General features: G+C 39.6%; 1 protein-coding gene across 3 annotated transcripts in view; it reads left to right on the top strand.

Annotated features, from left to right (window-relative positions):
- The first annotated feature begins 130 nt into the window (after positions 1–130).
- The window catches only part of cbl (Cbl proto-oncogene), a 34,931-nt gene continuing 15,282 nt past the window's right edge, over positions 131–19,779 (top strand). For 2 of the 3 annotated variants that reach the window (XR_014888167.1, XM_085243378.1), the window contains exons 1-3: positions 190–704; positions 5,347–5,594; positions 18,945–19,091. Coding sequence is in view for 2 of the 3 variants with exons in the window: in XM_085243378.1 (XP_085099504.1) it covers positions 558–704; positions 5,347–5,594; positions 18,945–19,091 (542 nt within the window). In the remaining variant the exon portion in view is untranslated. Of the gene's footprint in view, positions 705–5,346; positions 5,595–18,944; positions 19,092–19,779 lie in introns of all 3 variants that reach the window. The other variant, XM_085243377.1, reaches the window with a different exon arrangement.

Genomic DNA, 19,779 nt, shown 5'->3' with positions numbered 1-19,779 from the left:
ACACAGCCTCTGAACTTCCCCTGAAGACACGGCACAGCCGAAAAGAGCTGCTGCTGACAAAAGAGAGGAACGACATCGCGGCTTGGACGGAGGCGAGGACACGCTCGAGTCCTGCGAAGAAACCGTTGCCATTGTCCTCCAGCTGAGGGCGAGAGGAGCCAGGTCTGGTGCTCCGTTAATTAGCCTGCGTGGGTCCCTGCAGAGAGAGAGGGAGACGCTGAGCAACGCAGCCTGCTAGCTGCGGCACAGAGGGGGACTTGTGCAGGGTGTGAGTGACCGTTGGGCTTGTTTTATCCACAATCTGGACATTTATCTACCAAATAATCATGTTATATTTACTGATGGGAGCCTTTATCCAATAGTCATCTCTTCCTCCCTCATTTTACCCCCGTCGGACCCTGGCTCGGATTCGCCGCTCGGGCGCTGTCCTCACAGGGGGTACGGGATCACCATCGCCCGGTCCAACCAACTCCAGGCGGCGGTTCGGTCCCCCTGACCCCCTGCCCTGCCTCACCTCGCCTGTCTGCCGCTGTGGCCGACCCTAGCCGAGCCCGAACATGGCTGGGAACCTGAAGAAAGGCGGGGGGATCATCGGAATGATGAAGGATGCCTTCCAGCCACACCATCACCACCTCCACTCCCATCACCAGCCCGGGGCCGTGGACAAAAAGACGGTGGAGAAATGCTGGAAACTAATGGACAAGGTTTGTCAACGTTAAGCCGTTAGCGTTTGCTTACGCGTCGGATGGCTAGAGCGACTGCTAGCTAACCGTAGCTAACTTGCGATAAGCTAGCTAATCTTCGCCTGCTGAAGGTCTGTTGTTGCTAAGTTAGCTAACAGGCTGGTACAGGATATGGTTAGCTAACTTTAGCTCACAGATAACCTGAACTCTTGTTTTGTTCGTCATGTGGCACGCCACTTTCGTAGCAGCTTAATATTAACTGGCATAGGAAGGCTTAGTTTATTACTTGGCAGGGTTGTTAACACTTTCGGGTAACTACTCTTTAGTTGTGAAACCGCGGTGCATAGCGTTACATTGTTTGACCACGGCTAAATATTTTAAGGTATATCACAATCTTTAGCTCTAACAGGGAGGTTAGTATTCTTTAAATATGTCACATAAGAGCTGAATCTAACGACTTTGTGACAGGAAATTGAAATACAAGGGCTCCCAGCACTGCAACGGTGTCTCCTGTAGCTCGTTTATGAAAAATCTATAGTCAGCTGTCTGTCAACCCTTGAAAATTGTAACAAATTGTTTAGAGAACAAGAAAAGTACGCATTTTACGTGTCCAGCTATGGTCTTTACCAGGGGAGAGTCATCTCACTGCTTTACTTCTCGGAAAAAAGCCTGCAACAGTTTGACCCCCAGTTTCCTGTGAGATTCACACACGGCTTTTTTGTTTCTCAACTTCCAACGCGACGCATTATAAACTATGATGCCTTTGCAAAACTACTAGCACATTTAAGTGTGTTTTGCTTAGTCGAGCCTCAATTAGCACAGACAAGAACACAAGTGGCAATGAAACGTTGATCTTTATTATCACCTTGTTTTCTGTGAATGTTCAACACTTCTGTAGAAAGCTTGTCTAATACAGACCAAAGAAGAGGGAGGCCGCTGATCTGATCTGCCACACATTAAACTACCTGCCACCTATCAGTCTGGCTCTTGCAGTTTACAGAAGGGATTATTTTGCCATGTTAATATGTTTTTTTTTAGAAACTGATTGACTGGAAGAAAAACAGCCAGATAAAGGAATATCTTACCTTTAAAAAAAAAAAAAGAAGCTATACCTCACGTGCCAAAGTGATTTTACTCCATGGGACTGCGTAAAATAGCAGCAGAAGTATATTTAGTATTATCTAAAGTGAACCCACAAACCAACAGATACCACTGACCAAGACCTGCAGAACTATAACGCAGTTTCTCCTTGAAAACACCTCCCACGTAGAACTAAGTTAAATTTTGATCCTCTGTTACTTGCTGTACCTGTTCTTCAAGATCTGTATCTGTTGCAGTGGCTAATTTTTATCTGTTGTCACATCAATTTTGTGCTGCCTGAATGCTCAGTGATAGTGCGACGAAGAGCTCAAATCACTTTATTTTTTCATGATGAAGATATGGTTGTTTTTTGTTTTGTTTTTTTCTCTGGCGGATAAAGAAAATGATTGTCAATTTATTTATAGGCAAATTGCTAATCAGGCCGTGGTTTTACAGTTGGGGCATGTGTCAATGTGTAAAGTCAGTATTCTTAATTTAGCTTTCCTGTATTAACTATAAGTTATCTGATGTTTTAAAACAAGTTTAACATCAGATCCTGTTCTTGTCTCTGTTGTTGCACTGCCACATCCTTTTGGCTAATTAGGTAAAGTAATACTCTAAACTAAAATCAGAAGTATTAGCTACGGAAATGCGTTTAGTAAGATTTTAAGTTTTGGCCAATATCAAGCCCTGAATTTCACATCATAATCTAAGACAATCATTTATTTATTTATTTATTTTAATCAGTTTTAGGCGTACAAGACATTGTTCGCGGTGTGGAGGTGTATAGTTGAAAGGTACTTAACATTTACACAGCTCGTTCTTCGTCTTCATTCTTTTTCATGCCTTTTTGGGACTAAACAAGTGTATCAAGACGATGATTGCTGCTTGGCCTACAACATGGATTGACTCTATTTAGTGTATAGACACTGATCATAATACCACATTACCTTCTCCTGCTGTGAGGAATCATTATTACTCTTTCAACATTGAAAACGTTTAGGGGACATTGTCTCACTAAAGTGTGAGAAAGCACTTAAAATGGCTGTTTGCAGCTAAAATCCCCCAAAATTCAACCAGCTCCAACTTGTCTTCAACCTGTAAAATACCTTGAAGTTCATGTGGAAAAATCTACATAATCACACCAGGTGTAGAATCACCTGAGAGCGAGAGAGAGACAGAAAGATCAGTGGAATGTAATTTAGCTCGGAGGGGATCAACATTTTACTTCAAGTCAGAAGCTTTAACACATGCTGACATAGAGCATTCAGCAGTTGTGACCTTGTACCAGCGCATGCATGGATTATGTTTGGCTGAGGGTTGGGCACAAGTGTTAGCACTAAGCGCTTGGAGGCCTGGAGAAGGTTAATGGAATTGGGACACATTGTTGGTAATATTGGCTCTTTTTTTTTTTTTTTTTTTAAGTTCTCCAACAGTCACGGCTCAGTTTGGTAGACTCAATCATTTTTATCAGCCAAATCATCAAGGTGTTTTTATTTTTACTTATTATGCATTAATATTTGTATAGTTTAATTTTTGAATCATGATAGTGGAATATGTTGCACGGTAAAACAATGTAGTCTATACAGCATAGATTCATATGCCTAAAAATAAAACTACATTAACAATTGTAATACACTTAAAAAGTTTTTCCATTGATGATGATTAATAAACAAAGTGTTTGAGCTCTTTGAAGTCTCATTACTTCCACAATGCCACACTGATGCCTTTTAAATGGAGGAAGCAAGGAAGTTCATAACGACATTCTTGTAATGCTGTTCCTGCCATATCTCTTTCGTACATTTTCACATGATCAGTGGACAATAATTTGGCCTGGTCTGCAAAGAATAAGCCACGTCCTGTTTTTGACATACAGTTGTTCAGTAACTGAAGCTGACAGCCTGGCTACACAGATGTATAAAAGCTCGGGCTGGAATCGGGACATGACACCCAAAATGTTTGGCTGTGCGTTTCGTAATGATTCATGAATTGACCCGGCGAAGTGCAACACTGCAGTTAGATTTGTTGCACATTTTTGAGGATGAAACATGTTAATGCGCTCTCCTGAATGTCTTCAACGTTGTCATAAACTTGGTTCCAGTCATGGTTAACATGTTTTATAAACCCATGTGACAGATGATTGTCACGTTCACGGTTCGGGTGAGTCGGTGTTCGTAGATAGACACTCGTGTTTGTCAAAAAAAATTTGGCTTTTGTTTGCATTTGTGTTCTCGAAGTTGCTCACTTGAGGTTTTTCAAATTTGCAAGGCAATCATGTCCAAATGTTAAGTAGAGAGAATTTGAGTCTGTAAGGCAGAAGTAGCATAGGATGTGCAAATTAAAATGGGGAAGTGTAAACTCATTAACAGCTTCTGTAAACATGCTCAAGAAGTGGAACATAGAGGGACTACATGCTTAAAACATGCTAGTCAAAAGGGGATGGGAAGGGTGCAGGAATTCTTGTTTACAAAATGTAATATCTTAAAAAGGAGAGCTACTGTAGGGTTAGGACTATGCTCTACACCAGCTAAATCTCTTTTTCTTAAAGTTGAATCACAATGCACAATATGTATGCATTTTCTACTTAATGTTCAGTCAGAAGTCAAAGCCACATGTGACACATCACAGGCCCTTTTAGCATATTTTGAAGCAGCAGGTGCAGAACGCTATTGCTTCATAAAAGTTTAAATCTGCTGGTTAGCTCTTTGCACTCTCTCACTGAGCCTGCATAATTGTATGGGTTTTATTCTGGTTGGTGCAATTTTATCTCACAGTTCAAAGACACAAAGGTTAAGTTGGCTGATGATTATAAATTGGCTTTAGTTTTGGATTAAATGGTAGAAACTGCTGTCTCTCGTTGAGTTAGACATGTTATGGACTGGCTACCTGTCTAGGGTATCCCCCGCCTGTTGTGTTAGCTAGACTTCAGCCCCCTGTGACACAATTTGGATAAACACTTGGGAGTGTAAATCACCATCCAACTGTGTCTGTTGTGTTTAAAAATGTATATTTTCACATGAAATGCTGCGTAGCTGTAGTAAATGAATAAAAAATGCAGGCGACTAGCTACATAATTAATGTAGGTTTGCCATCTAGGTCATTCTGATAGTACGGTGATAAGTAAACTAACTTAAGATGTCACAAGGTATTTAAACTTTGCTACTCTGTCTATATTTTCGATTGCATAATATACAGACTTGCATCACTCTGACTACTCTTAACTTCACAAAATGTTTAGGGAACACTTTCTTTGTCTTTTTAACTTTATTGGCTTTTTCTGTTCTGCACGTCTCCTGTCTAGGCTCACAGACACTACTTTGCACTAAAGATAAGTGCTCTAATGCAAGAAGAAGCTAATTTATGTGAAATTCTCTATATGATATAAATACTACCTTAGTGATGTAGAGAGTGAAAATGCATAGTGACACATGGAATGGATTGTGCAGATTATCTTTCTGTTTCTCTGTCCCTTTAACTGCTCTTTCATCACTCACTTTCTACCACATCTTTTAGCTTGAGTTTTATCTTATGTATTCTTTCTAACCGTATCTTGCCCTCCCCCTCACATCCTCCCTTTCTGCAGGTGGTGCGGCTATGCCAAAACCCCAAACTGGCTCTGAAGAACAGCCCTCCCTACATCCTGGACCTGCTGCCAGACACCTACCAGCACCTGCGCACCATTTTGTCTCGTTACGAGGGCAAAATGGAGACTTTGGGTGACAATGAGTATTTCCGGGTCTTCATGGAGAACCTGACAAAGAAGACCAAGCAGACCATTAGCTTGTTCAAGGAGGGCAAGGAACGCATGTATGAGGAGAATTCACAACCAAGGTGAGAAAACTGGATGAAATACATGGAATAGATGCCCATCTTAATCGTATCAGTGTCTATGTTATAAATTATTTGCCTTCTCAAGTTCAAATGCTTTTCTCAACCTTGCTGAGCTGCTGTGTTCATTGTCTTCAATGAAACACATCTGAAACGGGAATTTCAAGGTGTGAAACCTTCTTAATGCAGCAGTTCATTGTGAATAATTCTGACAATGCAGGTACAGCGTGAACAATTGCTCCCACCCCCAGCCCCAAGGCTGGCTGTAGCTCAAGAAGCATCAAAACAAGAGGAAAGATGTGTTGTGGTTTGAGCATGTGAGCGTTTGTGGTCAAAATGGCGCTTAATCTACAGCTGCCTGCCTGCATGCTGCTTTGTTTTTGTGCCTTCATATCTCTGCCATCTACTCGAGCATAGTTTCGCCATGTAGTTTATTTTACTTTTTTGAAAAGTCACATGGTGCCTCCCGCTTGTCTCTTTCTTTTGTCTTTCTTGAAGTTTTTTTCTCTATCTAGAAACAGAGTGAAGTGTATAGTCTGTCCCGAAAATAAGTAGATGTCATGGCTTTGTTTGGAGAGACTCAGATTATTGAAAAGACATTCCATTTGGGTTTTGTTTTTGTTGTTGTTGTGTTTTTGTTTGTTTGTTTGTTTGTTTGTTTGTTTGTTTGTTTGTTTGTTTGTTTGTTTGTTTGTTTGTTTTTTACAAAAAACAAAAAAACCTCAGTATAAAGTGAGGTTAGTGGTAACTGGCAGCCTTTCTTGAGGTGCAGACTATACTGGAAGAAGCTGATCTTCTTTGTATATATTTACAGACGCCCTTTTAGTTTCATGTATGCTGTGGGTGAATGCTGTTGGACTTTGTTGTGATTTGAATACTTTTTCCTTTTACAGCAGATCACTCCAAATGACATGAACTGCCGTCAGATTTTGTGCCTGCAAGGACTTTGTCCAGAATATCTTTTCTCACTGGTAGTAGGCAAGATGACTTGCAGCAGTTTTTTTTGTGTTGTCAAGGAAACCTTTATGACAGACTGCCATCTTCAGTAGATTTTGGACCCTAAGTTATTTGAAAATGGGTGAACTGAGACCATAGTCAAAGGACATAATACCCACTATGATACCAAGTACATCGTACTTACAGGTAGTAGTTTTGCCTGAGCACACATGTTCTTCAGATGTCAACTGGGAAACTAACCATGGCAAAGTTTCCCAGGCATCATTTGTTTTTTCACAATGCACATTACAGAATGCATGTGTTAGTTTAGTCAAAGGAAGACAGCACAAGTTCTACCCACACATAGGGCAAAACTATTCATAGTTCTCCATTATCTTCAACACATAAAGGCACCTCCTTGGCAATTCCAACTCCAATCGAAAAACCCTGAAGGTTCCCTGCAGCGTGAAGAAAACACAGTCATTTGTTTAAGCCGCCAAACTGAATAAACAGGTTTTCTATAGGGCACAAAAGTGGATCCCAGCAGTAAGACAGGCGGCGCTATCAGTAGTAATAAACATGTAGGATCCTGACACAGTACATCTACTACTTGTACATCAAGACATTTGTAAATAATAAGTGCAATATCCAAGTTTCAACTGTAGGCTACTATATTTCTGCAAGATGACCTTTAGCATTTTGACAGTAGGAATCTTTTGTTGTAGTGGTATGTGGATGATTGAGAGACCGGAGGTGGATTGACAAAAAATTAAGAGGTATTGTTTTCTAAATAAAGTTTAGAACCATAGAAACAATAACATCAAAACAACACTGTTTTTAAGTTGTCATATATAAGAATGAATGAATGACCTGGCACCATATTTCTTTGCTGATCAGAGCTGATAAGGTTGACCGCGACCTTTTATCTAGTTTCCGATAGACTTTTCTTAGGATTAGTCTAGGACATTAAAGAAAATATAATTGTGATATCCTGTTAAATTAACACTGTCTAATTAACATTACAGATGGGTGGGACTGATAACATTTGCAAGCATCATTTTATTATTAGCCATAGCCGCTACCTTCTACCAATGATAACAAACAGCATAATGTTGCTATCAGGTAATTGCTAATGCTAGGCTAACATTTATTATAACTGTTTAATACTTAAAGCTTCGTTTTCAACAAAATTTACTGACGTTAGTGAGGAAAGGGCTTTATGCCAGTATTAGCCAGTACTAAGCTGATATTTGTACTGAGTGTGGGATCTCAAGGTGGTTCATCTCTGCCAAGTAAAGCTTATATGTGAAGTTGATCAAAAGTAGTTTATTTGTTATATTGGTGCTAATCCACAGACTGTATGTATAAGATGGAAGCAGCTTCCAGCTTTGAAAAGTGAACACCCAAATGTGGTAAACCTGCATTTTTAAAATAAAAAAAAATAAAATAAAAAAAAGTAATTAATTAATGGCCAACAGGGAGTTGCTCTTCCAGTTACACAAAGACTTCCAGTAGTACAAGTTTGTGGAAAATTGGCCATCGACTCCCTTTCTCTGTAACCTCAGTAAACACTTAACAGATGATTCAAGTCATGCTCAATAGAATATTAACTACATTTTGTAGACTTTGGTCATTGTGAGAGTCAGAACCGTGTCTTTATATGCAAGAAATGAGAATTTGTAACAACTTGTTACGGACAAGTCTGCAATCATGATATCAGGGCTACCCACCCTTGCTCATTGCTCATCTTGGGATGATGACTGACATTACTGTGGCAGCGTCTTGTTTGTTTTTTTTTGTTTGTTTTGTTTTGTAATACTCCGTGTGCTAAGTCCTCCTTTGCTGTTGGCATTTTCTTAATTTTCAGAGTTTTCTGGAGTGTAACTATAACCATGTTACTATTGTCTGACCTCGGGAAAATTTTATTTGTGTTGTGCATTATAAATTTTCTAATTTCAAGATCAAGTAATCAAGTAAACTTATTCGACCATTCATAATTTAAGACTAGTATGCACTTTTTAATAAAGTCTGTAAACTTTGTTACAGTAATAAGGAGTGTGACTATCACTTGATCTTAGTAAAAATGATAATAACAATAGAAATAAAAGTCAAAGTTTCAAAGTTTGCAAAAACAAAATTTTGCCAAGCACTTGTGATAAGATTAAATGTGCAGTCAAAAAGAGAGAGAGAGAGAAGCCAAAAAATGTATGTCATTGAAGAAGCCACTAGTGGTTTACTTTGGACAGCTGTAATGCTTCACCACTGTGAAAAAAAACCAAAAAAAAAAACCTCTAGAGCAGAGTCAGTGTGCAGCAAATTGGCTCACATAGTAGCCCTCTGTGGATAGTTGCTTTTCCAGTGTTGCTGTGCATGCTCTTTGTAATAACGCACTGAAAAGTCTACAGTCATACGTGAAAGGAAAGTGAAGATTTAGACTATTTATATGCCTGCAACGAGGAAGTGGATTTGTTGTATGGCTTGAATGACAGCAAGAAAAAAATGGCTTAAAAGTGGGCTCATCGGTACCACCAGATTTTGATTATTGCAATAAAAACGAACACAGGTGGCTAAAATTTGGTAGAAATTTAGTTGATCGGAGTAAATTTCCCTCCAAGGCTAGATCACTTGATCACTTGCAGAACTAAATCAGAAATACATGGTTCTAATGTTTCTTCACACATTGGTGTAACCTGGTGTTTCCTTTGAACATAGTCTCTTTTTTTTTTTCTTTTAAATTAAGCAATCATTTTATCAAGTCAGTTGTCAGATGTACATCCTCATCTAGTTGCTCAGTTCCTCAATAAGATTGTTTTCTTTCAGCTGCCATGACCGTAATGTTGCAGACATAGAAGCAAAAAAATGCCAAAGCAACCAGAGAGAAGAGGAAATGTCTATGTGAACCACTCCTGTATTTGACATGAGGCGATAAAGCTGTTTTTAGACATTGTGTCAATTTCTCTGTGAAATTTGTTTTTATCATTGCTTGATTGGACCAAGAGACTGTGCAGAAAGAAGGGGAAAAAATCGTGCTTGAAGGAGAGGAAATGGACACACACACAGACAGTAGCCAGGCATTACACACAAAGACTGCCATTGTCTCAAAGGAGAAGGCAGTGGCAGTGACACTAACCAATGGGTGTCAGCCCACTTAAAAATGCTATAGAATTGACCAATGACGGAGAGATGCTAGGAAACTAATAAAACAGAAACTTGGTTAAACAGAAGATGAGGATAATATGGGCCTCAAATAGAAAAATGAAAATGCAAGACCGACTGACACTTGTTATCTCCACCACTTTAACTTCAGCCAACATCAGTGCTTGTCAGCCATTGACTTCAGGGTCTATGATTGGGCTTTATGTCTATTTTCAAATCAAAGTGAAGGATCTCAAGTGTGTTATAAGAGCCCCAAATGAAAAGTGGGTGGATATGCTGTGATGCGATGTCGTGCAGACTTCTCCGCAGTTTTTGGCTTCTATTTATCCAGCCCCCCACTAACGCATAAGCCACGCAGATTGTTTAGCTTTAGAGATGAAGCAGAGTCGCGGTAGCACAGTACACGCCTGGGTTTGTTGAGCAACACTTTTCGCTTGGGCTTTGACTGTGGGAGCAGCTGAGTCGGGTGGAAACGAGGTGCAAACATAGTCACAGAGGAGAGGAAAAAGAGGGGGTTCGTTGTTGAAAGTCGAAGAGGGTAAGATGAAAGTGAGTCGACTCTAAGCAAAACTTAATTAACAGTGACAACCCATATTCGGTCAGAATCGACATGACACAGTCAGCACTTCCCCCTTGTTTGCTTCACTTACTTCCTCTTCTGGCTTTACGCAGCACAATCGAGACATTTTCCGCTGTAGGAGTTCACAAAGAGCCAGACTGTTAGTTTATTTTTAATATACAGTTTAGATTAGTTTTAAATTTCAACCCAAGACCAAATGTACATTATTGCCTGTTCTCAAGATGGCTAGAAGAGTAGGATTAGCCCTTAAAGCTCTTCCTTTTCTAAGCAGGAAGTAGAGCTACAAAGTCAGACCATATTGTGCTATAAAAAATGACCAGTCACTACTTCTGCACTTAACAGCCCAGTGTTTTGTAACTGTGGTCTCTTGTTGGCTGTTAATTGGTCTACGTTGAAAGTAATTGACTTTCCAAATCTCTTCTTGATTAATACAGCTTTTCTCTCTTTTTTTTTTTTTTTTTCAAGCCAGTTTATTCATTTATGTGCAAACAGGATAGGAAGACTGTGTTTAAACATTACTCATGGCACATTCTCTAAGAATAGTCATACAGTAGAAGGGTTGATCAATGTGTCCTCAGATAATCCCCTCTGCCTGCCCTCCCATGGGTCTAACCGGATACAGCTTTGACCTCTCTGAGAGAGTCTGTTTGATCATCTTCCTGGGCTAAGCTGCCATCGCATCCTGACCACCGTTGATAGGTCCAGCTGGTTACAGGAAGTGGTGAGCTTATAGACTGCACAGTCATGTATTGCGGAATAGTCTGCACTGCAGAAATATAATAATTGCAGTGCTGGTGTTTATGTAATATGATCTAATTTATCTTAGCTGTATTCTACCACTCTTCTGTTAGTGAGACATTATGACAAAACCCTGTTAGCACTCTGAGTATCCCCTGTGAGCACCCCCCCCCCCCCCCCCACCCCTTTTCTTTTTCATATCTGAAGATGAAACGAAATGTCCCTAACTGACTTAAACCACCTTAAGCAGCAAAAGGATCACATTTGCAGAGCTATTTTTAGGATTTCTTTAAGAATTCATTTTGTGGTAAACTGATGACAGTATCACTCAGGTTTCACACAGCTTCATGTAAAGCAGACATTAATAAAAAAAACAAAAAAACCTTTGCTTCCTGTTTAACCACAAGGAAGCAAAGAAAAAGAAATGGTTGATTAGCACAAAAAGGTGAATTGCGTGCTTGGCGTTGCACATCATGTGAGGTATAACAGATTAGGTTGCTTCCCTGTTCCCATTTTGTACACATTAACAACATTTGCACACATACTAAGTTCAAGGAAATAATAAATCTGTCAAACACCTGTACTGGCACTTTGTATTTAATCATTAGTTATGATAAATTTTTGATTCTCTTCCACAGTGTCTTCGTCCCATCTTCCTCCCCTCCCTGAGCCTTGCTCTGCCAGAGGTTTCTTCCTGTTAAAAGGGAGTTTTTCCTTCCCACCATTCCCAAATTGCTTGCTCATGCTTGGTCATATGATTGTTGGAGTTTTTTTTGTTTTTCTCTGTATCTTTACCTTACAATATAAAGTGCCTTGAAGCAACTGTTGTTGTGATTTGGGACTGTATAAATAAAATTTAATTTCATTAATTTATGCTCTGAACCACTTATTAGTCACAATTTTCTGCTTGTCTCTTAGTATACTCTTTTTTTTTTTTTTTTTTTAAATCATTGTAAGGTAAATGGTTTTTATCTTGGGAATGTTAAATAAAAACAGTGCCTTTTAAAGACTAAATAAGTAATTAAGTAATAATTTAATAATAAAACAGCATTCAGCTGCAGCCCCACACTCAGGAGTTAACATTTTATTCCACACACACCCTTTAGCCTTTCACCCCATTGCTCTTTCTCCTTCTGTGCTTACTTCCAACTTCCCTTAGTGACAGCACATTGCTCCAGTCCTTTGCACAATAGAAAAATGCATTCCAGGCATGTTTCAGTGATATTATTACAATGCTCAGTCAACTTCCTCCAGCTTCTACTCATTCAATGTTCCCTGCAGCTGGGCTACTGTACAGCCATTCATTAAAACAATGATTTGGGTCCATTTATCTCTGGTCAAAACACAAATGTAGACAGAGCCTCTCGCTAGCTCTGCATTTGTTTTGGTCCTAATCATCCATCTCAAAGTTAATTTTTCTTTGCTGCACCACTCACATCTTGCTAATGCTATAAGACCTGAATGAATAAAATATCCTAGCATGAACTGTTATTTTCCAGCTGTTCACAGTGTTGCTGTATTGTCAAAAATTCATGTACTCAAGCCTTCGTGGACAAAGAAAAATGACTGTGTCTGAGAAAAAGCTTTCCTATAGCATGGCTTCCTATATTTTTGTAAATGTACCTGACATCCACGTGAAACAAAGGTGTCTCTGTGGACACAGCTTTTGAATTTGCTTATCTAAAAACCCGTCTTATCACTTTAGCTACTATACTGTAGGAAAGGTTTGTTTCTATTATAGAATTGAGTTGAGGAAATTCTGCAGTGTATTTTGTTATGTCAGATAAAAGTGAATAGAGGAGAAATTTGCATGGATATCATTCATTCCTCCTTAATCAGTACATGCCTTAGTTTTGTGCTTTAACTAGACCAGCTCATTTTTATCATAGCTGTTGAAAATATTGAGTTTCTTTCAAATGGACAATTTCATATGAAATAATAGCTCAGTTAGAAACTTGCTAATCTCAACTGATAGCCCTGTACTGCTGAGGTTTTTAATCATTTTGAAGTTGTTAACAGAGGAAGTAGTTCCGGCATTACGTTTCCCACGAAAATGAAACACACTCTCACTGAAGTCTTTGTTAGTTTTTACACCTCACAAGAAAGGAAAAAAGAGTCAAAACCTTTTAATCCTGAACTGTATTGAACAGTCACCCTGAAATCTCCCAATGTAGCTCAGGGTGACGGGAATAGGGCTCAGTCCTCCTTTTGCATACTCATGCCTAAACCAAGTTTTTGTACAGCCTTAAGATGATTTACTCTAGCGTTACGTGTCATTTTAGAGAAAGCCATTGTTCAGTTTCCCCACCGCTGCTGTTCTGTGCTGCATTCAGTCTTATATGAATCACACCAAATGTGCTTCCTTCTCAGCTCAATTCCGTGTACAGACTGATATGACATGAAAAACAGCCTCTCTGTGTGATGCTACAGGGGGAATACTTGTTGATTAGTTGGTGCTGATGTAGTTGGAGTAATTTAAGGAAAGCTTTTAGTGGTTAGCCTAACGGCTACTGGTGATGGGAATGGAAAACACGGTTCACACTTCAGAGGCTGCGGGTGTTTCGGCTTCAATTACATTTTCCTACACTCGTAGCTTGGGGCTCTATGCACGGATATATGCAGGCACACAAATAGCAGAGCATCACGGTTATTTATGTCGCAGCGATATCAGTGAGCAGTCGACTCATGTAGTCCTCACTTAGATTATGGTGATTAGCATGATGCAACCCACTATCTTCTCTGCCTCGCAGGGTACAACAAGCAGTTGCTGTTTATGCACACAGAGATAAATGAGCTCAGATATGCACTCAGATATGTGAGAGGATTTGGCTGAAACGGAGCTGTTTATTATATAATTTATTTCTAATCTGGATTTAAGCATGTCTGATTTACTGCTGTGATAAAGTGTTTATAAGAAATATGAAATACATTGAAATGTGGTGAAAGACGTTTGAAAAGATTTTCCCAATGTTTTTATTTATTAAGGACTGCTCAGGAACAGATAAGTGTGCTTGGATCATTGCTAAAGCACACTGTCTCGTGGTTGTTGCTTGTTTGCTGTCATGGCCGTTTCCTGATATTGCTCTGGAATGAGGCCAGTTTCTGGAGGTTTAAAAGTGATGACTGAGGCAAACCGGAAAGCAGAATTTCATACACATTGTGTACACTCCAGTACAACAGCTACATTCATTTTTAATATCTTTGTATATTTTTTTCACAGTTTACCACATTGTTTATTTATAAGTTCAGTGCTGGAGTTACTATTAACCCTGATGGAGAGTGCTCTCCCCATTTCCCTGGACCATCATGAGTCAATAAAAATGTGATCTGTCAGTGCCTGAAAAGTACAGGATGGTAGGACTGTAAGAGTGTTTCAGTTTGGAGAGAGCTTTGACTGGTCTAATGGATTTTGTGTGTCTGTGTGTGTGTGTGATCTCCTGACATTCTGACATTTAATTCTGGAAATTAATTTACTTTGTTCTGAAATACTTGTATTTGGGAACTTATCTTCATGATGTAGATACCTAATATGCCAAATCTTAATCAGTGGTATTAACACAGTTGCAGGCTGTGTCCTGTGTACAGCGCTTTGCATTCTGCTGAAACAGCAGTGGCTTCTCATGTTGTAGTAAATGAGCTTGTAACTGCTCGGTGTACTGAGGCTGTGTTGTCTGTTTCTCTTAGGAATTTTTCAAACTGAAAAAGCCAACCACAGACTCAGAAACAAAAAAACACCATGATAGTCTTATGATGCGATGCAAATGTGACACATTGGTGTATTTCCTCAAAAATGCTTTTCAAATCTATTGAGAAATTTACTGCTCTTGTGATTTCCCCAAAATCTCTGGATTACATAAAATTGTAATCCACTGGGAGTGAAGGAGGCGAACATAGGCCTATGTTTTTTCGGGTCTCTGGATTTTTCCTCAACATACTTAGCTCTGCTCTAGTTTTAATTATTTTATATGATGTTGTAAATGACTTTCTGGTAGCTTTGCCGAGCACGGCTTGTGTTTGATCTGCGTTTCCCTTTTGGCCTCGAGCACAAGCGATAACACAGCTGCGTGATAATACCAAAGCTACTTGTGGCTATCGCGAGTCCAGAAAAGCTCTCATTCTGTGAGGATGACCCATGCTGGCTGTGCTGAGGTGAATTAACGTAGCGTAATGCATTACTGGCCGGCTAGCTGTGCTACTTTATCACAACCAGCAGGAAACAGGAAGGGAGCAGCCAGCTGCAAGGTCAGAGGTCACTCTATAGTATGAGGGGGATGGAGGACAAAAACCTAGTGTTCAAAAAAAGGTTTGGCCTTTGACTGTGGTTAAGAATGACAGTGTAACTACAGGAAAAACAGAGCACTATAGAAGTATATGACAGTCTATATCAGCATGCTATTTTGTATGATTGTAGCACACTTACTCTTCATCGTCGCTGCTGGCACAGCACTTCAAATAGTAGTGACTGTTGTAAAGCTGGCTATTGAAGTATTGGCTACTGCCAAGTGTACACACAGTACAGAGATGCTGTTTTAGGGTGAGATGGGCTGAGAGATACTAAATCAGTTTATAGTTTAAATTAACTTGTATCTTAGCTTTGAATATTAATATTCACTCAGCTAATTTTAGTGCTTCCTCAACATTACAGACAAAAATATACAATGTTTTATTTTCAATGCTAATATTGTGCCATAGACAGCTGTGAAACTGTGATGCTAGTAGGACCAATGTTAACTTTCAGACTCCTTCTCTAGTTGTGAGTCACACTAATCGAATCACTACACACTGTACCTTTTACTTACAAAACACAAGATTGATGGATAGCAAATTGCTAATGCAGGTTGCTTTAACTGAAATCGATCTCGATCTAAAGCCTAGCAGCACCAAACATCATCGCAAACTCAGCAAGTAAGAGCGCAGTCCCATTTTTGACTGAGCTAATTACATAGTTCCACTTCCTGTATGAAGCTTCTGGTGCTTTTGTAGTTTAGGCAACTTAATTAACTTGCCTCAGCAGCTTCTTCTGCATGTTGATCTGTTTTATTACGGTAGTTTCTTGATTTTTAAAGCCAAAAGCATCTTTAGCAGTCAGCTTCGACATCCAGATTTCTCACAAGAGTTAAATGGTAAATGGCCTGCATTTGTATAGCGCTTTACTAGTCCCTAAGGACCCCAAAGCGCTTTACACATTCAGTCATCCACCCATTCACACACACATTCATACACTGGAAAGTAAGACTGAACCAAAAAAGACACTTTTTTCCCCCAAAGACTTGATGCATAGTGCATGTTTTTGCTTTACCTTCTGTCTGAACTTATCCCACTGTGATCTAAGGATTAGCTGAACCTGGTAGGATTTGTTACTTTTTCTCAGTCTCACAAGTTGGCCACAAAAACTTTTCAGTTTATTCCCCTTCAGTGCACATGAAATTCACCTCAAACTTTGAATCTGTTAAGATCCAAATTTCAATGCTCATTGTGCCTATATAAATGTGTCTACCCCAAGTGGTTATATTCAAATGTATTATTACATTTGGTGAATTAGAATTTAAATTAAATGGTGGGTTTGAAGAGATGGTTTTATAAGCTCAAACACTTAAGTAGTCTCCATGATTGTTTTAGGTTCAGAGATGAAGGGAGTGGATGAGTAGATGAATAAGATGGCAAAGTAACCCTCATGAAAATGAAATGAAAGCTGTGAGTCAGGAGAGAGCAATTCCACACAAACTTGAGAGAGGTGAAGACTCTTTATGTGATTATGTTGTAGGTAAAAGAAAAGCAGGAGGGGGCTGTTGTAACTTAGATCTAAGTACAGAGTAGAGAGAGCTTGACAGAAGAAAGGATAAGGCAGCAGCTTTAAGGCTCAGCAGGCCAGTACAGCCAGGAAGCAGAAGTAACTGAGGGCGACCTCCTGCTGAGATGATAGCTGTTGAAGAAAGCACACAGAAATATAGTGTCACAAACATCTGTCATTCCTGAGATGATGCTGGAAAGGGAAGATGCTCTTAAATAGAGCTACATGAGCTCCTAAGGGAAATGCTGGGAGTAGTTGGTCTCATTTGTCACATTTCATCACTGAAGAGGCTAGCCTGGACTTCAAAGACAACAGCAGTCATTGCATCTAGCTTCAAGTCTTTGCTGTAGATTTTAAGTGGGCAGAGTATTTAAAAAGATTAGACATCAGGACTACAAGAGTGATTACTGTCATCATTTACTATCGCGAGGGTGTAAGTGTAAAACACTTGTGCAAGCCTTGCATCATTCCCCCCAGATTCTTGTATACCCCTCTGTGGTAAATGGTCTTCTTAACAAGTACTACTCTATTTTGGCAGGATGTCAATATACACTAATCTTATTCATCCATCTCTGGTCACTGTCCTGCTTCCTCATTCACTCTTTCCACTCCCCGCTTTTCCACTCATAGGGCGTGTGCTGTAGTGTGGGGCAGCTGCAGCGTAGCCGCGCTTTCATTGCTGTCTCTCTCGTGCATGTCAATTCACCCTGCCCGACAGCCAAGCACAATCTCCTTCTGTGCCGCCTCGTAAATCACCGCTTTCTCAGCTTAACGCTTATAATGCTGTGATGTGGTGCACGGGCATGGTGATAATGTTCAAATTCATTCTCTTATTTCCCAGTCAAGTATTTTCTCATCTTTATGTCATTTTCTTGTTTGGCTTCATGGTCTTCAGTTATTTCCTCCTTTGTTGTTGACCAACTGAAGTCACACCTATGTACTACGATGTCCTAACCTTTGCATCGTATTCACTCTAAAGATGCATGCATGCATGTACTTGTGAAATGTATGCAAGAACCTGAAGCTATTTCTAGATCATAGAACCAGCTAAGGACATTCTCAGTAAGAATGTCCTTAGCTGATTTGCTATTTATTTGTTATTTAAACCTGGAAGCCCGTTCTTTTAACTACCATCCATGTTTCGGCAGATTTGAGGAGCAAGAATCTGTTATCTCTATGGTAGCCTGCACTTCGCATTCAAATCTCAAATTTCTTTGTGTTCCATGATGGTATCCCCCCTTTTCACTAACATAGATTGAATAACAGGCTGACAAACAGATGAAATAGGATGAAAAGTAGTCAGAAGTCATACACAAAGGGAAACGATAAGGGTTTCATGTTTTACCAGACTCATCATTTCCATTGTATATTCTGATGTATTTGTTATATACATTTTGCAGTGACATGGGGGGAAGGGTAGGCTTATTTATCAGCCAATTAACAGTTTGTAAGTCACTGAATCCTATTGCCACCTCAACTCCATTTGGAGGAAAAAAAGAACAGAAAGTCACATTCCATGTGACACTGTATGTTTGGGTGTGTGTGTGTAATATGCTTTGGGTTGTTTTTGAACACTTGACAGTCATCCACAGCACATCACTGCATTTCTTTTTTGCATTGACACAGATGGCTGAGCAAGCAAGAATGCTAAATAGGTTATTATTTTTGGTGGACTCAGGAAACTGCATGTTTGATGTGCATTTGAATATTTACTATTTCTGTTTCAGTGTTTTCGCCAGTATTTTATCCACAAGTAAAACTGTACTTGAATACACTCATGTTAGCTGAAAACATTGTTTTCTCACTGTGTATAGCTTGTGACACTAAGTTGACTTCTGCTTATTTGCCGTAAACTACTGTGTGTGACACGTTAAAACTATAGTTGACACTGAGGTTGTGTATTTGGTGGGGGGTTTTTTTTTTTTTTACTTTTGAATTTCAAAAACAGATTTTGTTTTCTGGAAATTCCAACCTTGGTAAATAATACACACGGTATAATCTGAATAAAATCCAGCTGTGATGCTAATAAGTTACTAATGTTACTCAGCATTTCTCTCTTGTGGCCTTTGCACGGTCTGGTGAACATCTAACAGCAATTCACTGTTTAACATGTTAAATCTGACAGTCTTCCCTCTTTTCCTGACTTCCACAGGAGGAATCTTACCAAGCTGTCTTTGATCTTCAGCCACATGCTGGCTGAGCTGAAGGCCATCTTCCCCAATGGTCTGTTTCAGGGTGACAACTTCCGCATCACTAAGGCAGATGCTGCAGAGTTTTGGAGACGCGCCTTCGGGGATAAGTAAGCACATTTGTGTGTGTATTATCATAGTGGTTCCTGGAAACTTAAAGAGTCACTTTTAAATTGTAAAAAGGAACTTCAATAGTGCAAATCAGTAAGAAGATATATGGTGATGTGAAAAGAGAATCTGTAGTTCTGTGAAAAACTAAGTGCTCCTTTCCACAGGAGTTGAGAGGATAAATAGCAGCCATTCAAATGAACTAGATTTATTGATTATCAGCAACTTTGATCAGCTCTACAAAAGCAAAGGTTTCAGCTATTTGCTGGTCTGGATGGTTCAGATTTGTGTTAACAAAATGCCACAATCTCATCAGTACATCAGTGGACATCCCAGCAAATTCAGGAGAAAACAAACTCAAACGACTACAGAGCTCTATCTCAGACTCAATAGGTCCGGCTGTCAAGCACGGTGATGGAGGGACGATAATTTGGGCTTATTTTGCAGCTACAGGACCCAGATGCCTTGTAGTTACCGAGCTCACCACAAACTCATTTGTGTATCAAAGTATTCTAGAATCATATGTGAGGTTGCGCAGCAGGGTAATGATCACAACAAGCACAGCAGCAAATCAAGGTGTTGTAATGGCCCAGTCAAATTCAAGACATCAGGTTGATTGAAATGCTGTGGTGGGACCTTAAGAGAGCTGTGAATTCATAAATACCCACAAACCTCAGTGTGCTGAGGCGA

The sequence above is a fragment of the Mchenga conophoros genome, linkage group LG14, assembly GCF_057382185.1.
Source record: "Mchenga conophoros isolate Kocher_MC1m ecotype Shallow Benthic linkage group LG14, M_conophoros_male_GT1.1, whole genome shotgun sequence".
In the NCBI taxonomy this organism is placed as follows: domain Eukaryota; kingdom Metazoa; phylum Chordata; class Actinopteri; order Cichliformes; family Cichlidae; genus Mchenga; species Mchenga conophoros.
Note: the sequence above shows the minus strand (reverse complement) of the source record. Positions and strands in the feature narration are given on the sequence as shown.